General features: G+C 29.2%; 1 protein-coding gene across 1 annotated transcript in view; it reads right to left on the bottom strand.

Annotated features, from left to right (window-relative positions):
- Nucleotides 1–547: 547 nt before the first annotated feature.
- Nucleotides 548–6,000, bottom strand: part of LOC145266714 (A disintegrin and metalloproteinase with thrombospondin motifs 9-like) — a 59,493-nt gene continuing 54,040 nt past the window's right edge. Inside the window, exon 5 of the mRNA XM_080122638.1 lies at nt 548–1,733. Within this exon, the coding sequence (XP_079978764.1) occupies nt 1,590–1,733 (144 nt within the window). The 3' untranslated portion in view covers nt 548–1,589. The remainder of the gene's footprint in view (nt 1,734–6,000) is intronic.

The following is a 6,000-nucleotide window of genomic DNA, read 5'->3' as shown; positions in this document are numbered from 1 at the left end:
AAAATCACTTTCTTCTCTCGCAAAAATTGTCCCGGTTATTTAAATATATTTTAAATAAATATTACGTATATTCTTTATTATTTTCGTATTTATTTCAAAATTTGTAACAATTCTTTTAAAAAATTTCTGTCTTATTACTATGCAAATAATAGTCACTTTAATATTTTGGTATTTTTGCAGAGTACGAAGTATGCTGAAATAATAGCGTGGATATATACAGAGACTCTTCTATTTAAAAAAATCACTTTCTTATCTCGCAAAAATTGTTACGATTATTTAAATATTTTTAAATTAAATATTATGTATATTCTTTATTATTTTCGTATTTATTTCAAAATTTGTAACAATTCTTTTAAAAAATTTCTGTCTGATTACTATGCAAATAATAGTCACTTTAATATTTTGGTATTTTTGCAGAGTACGAAGTGTGCTGAAATAATAAAGTGGACATATACAGAGACTCTTCTTTTTAAAAAAAAAAACGTTATTACTTAGAAACCCATTGTAAGATGGAAAGGAAGGAGTCTTTTATAACAATTCTGTACTCTCAATTTACAGTTTAATAAACATTTATTTCGTAAAAAAATGAATATAACATAAAAATTCTATTTAAAAATAGCACGATCCATATTCTACATGTGTATGAATAGTGTCCAATAAAACCAATGTATTTTTTTAATGTATTTATTTCATTGTGCTTTTTTATTAGATCGTCCGAACATGAATTGATTTGGGAACAATTCATTGTAAAAGTATTAAAGTATATATTTACATGGGTACGATTATTCCAAAACCATTTTTATATCCGAGTGAAACGTTATTGCATACGTACGAACACGAAGGTCCTTAGTGTATTCTTATAAAAATGAAATTATCAAGATTAAAATTGCCATATTTTGCGCCATTAGGGTTTCTCCCGTTTAGAAAATCACGTTAATTAAATAGGGATCGAACGTATAAAACTATTACATCTCGATATATACTTTAATAATTGTAATTTAATACAATTACTTTTGATTATGAAGATTGATAATGCGTATTATTTAGATTATTCGGACTAGTGTACTTATCTTGACTCAGATCGTCACAATGTTTCAATCGATGTAACCTCCGAACACGAGAATCTGTCGAACTCGAAAATCTGCACGGAGTTTCGAAGGAAACCTCCATTTAATCCACAAGGGTATCATACTCTCGTCCTGTCAGCCTAGACCGGGTGGTAGTACTTAGTAATCCGCAATTGTTTTTTTTTTAAGTGTCGCCCTCGCTTAGGATTGAACCTTCAATCTTCAGATCAGTGTTACTGACAACTATATTTTATTAAGTACTTCATCAAAAACGCCACGGGTCATTCCGTGCAGATTTCCAAGTCCAACAGAAAGATCCACAAGATGAACCCGAAAAAGATCGGTGGTTATATCGACCGAAATGATAAAAAACTAGTACTCAAGATGTAAACAGGTGTGCGATGAATCCAAATTATACAAACCAGCTATTGAGTTTAAAAATCTACTACTAAAATTACTCTTTTTTTATCTCACATACAAACACGGGTAACGCCTGTTAACCCTGATGATATCTTCATGTCTTTAAGGTTTGTGCTGTAGGGTCAAAACATCTATGGGATAGCACGATCCACAGTTGCCACCGCATAATGCTGTTATTATTTGATTTGTTGGCGATCGGTAAAAAGTGCTTATTTTCGCCGCGTATCCACTGGCTTTCCATTTAACCTGTCAAGAAAAACACACCAAATATTAAGTATTTGAAAAACAAAAAAAATTCAATAGCAAGGAAAAAAAAAACACATAAAGTTACTACTAGCAAGACCTGTGGAAATTTCATAGCAGACTCTTTCATATGTAATATATTCATGTTGGCATTCTGTGTTAATCGAGATGTTTTAATATCATTGTAGCTCTTTTGTTAAAATTGCAAATGTACTTATTTAAGCTAGCAGGAACGCCTGGCGTAGCCCACTCGTAAAATACGCTAAAATATGATATTTTAATTTATACAGATTTCGTATTTATTATTACATACTCGGTTTTCTATATATTCTAATATATTATAAAGTAGAGATTTCAAAAATATATCTATATGATTAAGTGCATCAGTTTGAATCAAAACCAAGACCAAACCTTATAAAGAAATATATATGAGCACTCTTGAAGTAAATACTTAAAATTTACGCGTAAATACATACTTTCGTATATTAATTTATGTGATTAAATGAAGTATATATATATGTGTATATATATATATATATATACATATATATATATACTCCATTTAATCACATAAATTAATATACGAAAGTATGTATTTACGCGTAAATTTTAAGTATTTACTTCAAGAGTGCTCATATATGTTTCTTTATATATATATATATATATATATATATATATATATATATATATATATATATATATATATATAGTATAAAGCTGAACGTCTGTGTGTGTGCCTGGTCACGAATAGGCTCTTATATGGTTGACTATTATAGTAAACTGATCATATATAATGATAGAAGATGTATCGAGACACAAGAATGGGTATGTTCGATCTGGCATAATGATGATTCATTAAGATTTTGGGGTCTGAGTACGCGCCTGGTCCACAAAGTATGGAAATAAAACATTTAAAAATTAAAAAAAACGTTTACAAGTGTTTTTGATATAGATGTACATAATACTACTTTGATGAGTATGTTTTAACTTAAATAGGGATTGTATAATAAAAGTGTGGGATCTGCGTTAACAACTGGTCACTATAGAATGGAAATAGCTTAAAGCTTTAATAAACACTTTTTATATCTATCTGCGTAAGTATACTTTGATAATTATGTTTCAGTATGAAGAAATATGGTATAATAAAATTATGGAGGGTTCGTTCACGGCTGACCTCCATAAAATGAAAATATGTCACACAGTTTAACAACGTTTTTAATATGGATCCACAGAATATTGTGATAAGTGTTTCAGTGTGAATAGGTATGCTATAATAAATTATTAGGCTTATATATTTTATTTTTACTTTCATCATATTTTTCTTTGGTTTTGATACCCCCGAATTCGGCGATAACTCTTTACAATCCTCCCTTTCTATAACATATCATACTTTCATAAATCAGAGTCCATTTTCTGTAGCCTGTTTTTTAACCCCGTCAAGGACGAGTACTTTTGCTAATATATATATATATATATATATATATATATATATATATATATATATAAGAACAAGTAGTTAATAAAACATGTTAAAAACCACTGTGAAAAAGAGTTAAACACATATTTAATTTTAAAAAGGGAAGCAAAAAATAAGTTGATAGTCCTTAATCCGCGTAGTTTCGAAGAAATACTTTCCTTCTCATCACAGGGTAGGATTTAGCAAAACACGTGATCGGATTTTGCTTGCAAAAGTATTTAATGAAACTACAAGCAAGGCATAGATCTTTGAAATAGTAAAGCAGAGGGGATAGAATGAAAAGGGTGATTTCACGTTAATGGATAGTCTGGTGAAGGATAAAATATCCAATATCGGTATCTATCTATCTATATATATATATATATATATATATATATATATATATATATATATATATATATATATATATATGAGAACAAGTAGTTAATAAAATATGTTGAAATGCACTTTGAAAAAGTGTTAAAAACATATATAAGTTTTAAATAGGAAAGACGTAACAAATGGATAGCCCTTAATCCGCGGAGTTTCGAAGAAATACTTTCTTTCTCATCAGAGGGAGGATTTAGCAAAATGCAGGATCGAATTTTTCTTACGAAAGTATTAAATGAAACTATAATAAGTTATAGATCTTACTTGATAACAAAACGTGAAGTAGAGGGAATAGGGTGAATAAAAATGTGATTACACGTGAATGGATAGTCTGGTGACAGGTAAAATTTCATATGACGGTAAAACCCAAAGACGCAGAATCCAAGAAAGTTAGTTAAATTTCCATTCGCACAAGTCAAATCCAAGGGAACCGCGTCATTGGAAGATGATCCAGAGTAATCCAAAAGGTAGAAATCCGTTGGATAATTCACAAATAGGTACAAGCAAATGGGAAAGAATTCCAATATATTATTAAAAGAAAGATCAAATGGGCGTAAAAAAGAAATGGAACAAATATAACCTCGACTGTCGATGCAAGATTGAATTAAAGAAAATAGGCGAAGAAGAAAGAAAAAGGAGAGAGGGAAAAAGAAGTTGAATGGTTATTGGAAGAAAATAGAAAAACCAATGTCAAAATGACCCAGACAAGATAAGATTAAAGGCGCCAAAAATTTTAAGCGAAAAAAGAGGTCAACTGAAATTTACAAGTTATTATTTAAGAATTGAATTATCAGCAGGAGTTTTTGAAGGACAACCAAATAAAATAAGAAGAAATATAAAATTTATACATAGACATGTAAATACATACATAAATATACATGAATGCATACAATTACACATATACACATATATGCATATATACACACACACAACAAACACACACACATACACACACATACATATAAGTAAATAGATGAAAAAAATTAAAGGGGAGAAAGAGGCCGGTATCAGCAAATTCCGGATAAAGCAGGTAAGTATGTAAGTATGTAAACAAATATGTAAGTAAATGCATATAATAAAGTATAAATACGCATACAATTAAAATATAAAAGTCTAGGTAGATTAATATATTGAAAGATAGGCATATTTGGACGCTAAAAGCGGAAATTACAGATGAAAAACCGATCAAACAAGGAAGAAAAAAGAATTAAAATATTTTTTTTTTAATTTGTTAAAGTTGTAAAATATTAAAAAGTATGTAGACAAAACGATAATGTTATCGACAAGAATATATATCTGAAAGGTTAAATTAATGGCTATGTAATTTCAACTTTACCATAACTGAATTTTATTTCCGTTTTTAGAGTTTATTATATTGCTACTTTGAGAGGGAGTAATTATAGTTATAGCTTTGTGCCGAGGCGACATGACTTAGAGCCTGGAGTATAAGACCCAATTTTTTTTAGGATGGCCCATTTGATTGAGAAAGGGGTAGCATTAGAATTAAGTTTTTATTTACCATGCTTAGAGAAGTTCCTTGGTGATTATTAGAATTTTGGTTGTTAAATAATAAAGGTAGTTTGATATTCTTTTCTGAATTAATGTTGAAGTAGCACCGATATATCTATGTACTTTATTAAAAGCTCGAAGTCTGAAATTAATATTAATTTGCTGATTTGTATTAGGGAAATAGTTTAAATTTTGTTCATTATGTTGAACTAAGGGCAGGACAATGATTGTATGAGGACTGTTTGGAAGGCGATAATGAGTGTTTTTAGTGTTAGGGTGGCTATTATGAGAAATATTATTATTCTCATTATTATTATTATTATTATCATTATTATTATTATTATTATTATTATTATTATTATTATTATTATTGCTGCCATATGATTATAGATGGAGGGGCTGCTTGTGTGATTAGTAACTATATCAGATTGGAGGATGTGAAGGGGGATAACTAGAAGACAAAATATTAGTGTCTTTAATGGGAGGATTGCGTGAGAGCTCTGTAATTGTGCATGAATATATAACATCTTTATGGATGCAATCATTATTGAGTGGGCATAATGTTTGTTATTACAGTTACAGTTAGTTTTGGGTTTAATTGCGAAATGTAATTTTTGGCTGATTTATTATTTTTTTTTGTTATTAGGTGTTAAGATTCTTTGTAAAGCATAGTTGAATGAGAAATCCTTATTGAGTTTTTATTGAAAATAGAACGGCCTGTGTGGGTATCTGAAAGAGTTTTGTACAATGTTGAAGAATTCCTTAGGTATATTAGTTTTGACATTTACGCTAAATGAAGGAATACACCAAATATTTTTCTTTCTCCTGGTGCGACTGGGTAGGTTAGAAGTATTACTATTAGTATTTTGGTTTAGATAATATATGTAGACTGGTCCATTCCAATTAATAGCGGCA

The sequence above is a fragment of the Euprymna scolopes genome, chromosome 41, assembly GCF_053919585.1.
Source record: "Euprymna scolopes isolate OS-2025 chromosome 41, ASM5391958v1, whole genome shotgun sequence".
Lineage (NCBI taxonomy): Eukaryota > Metazoa > Mollusca > Cephalopoda > Sepiida > Sepiolidae > Euprymna > Euprymna scolopes.
This window is presented reverse-complemented; position numbering and strand designations above follow the sequence as displayed.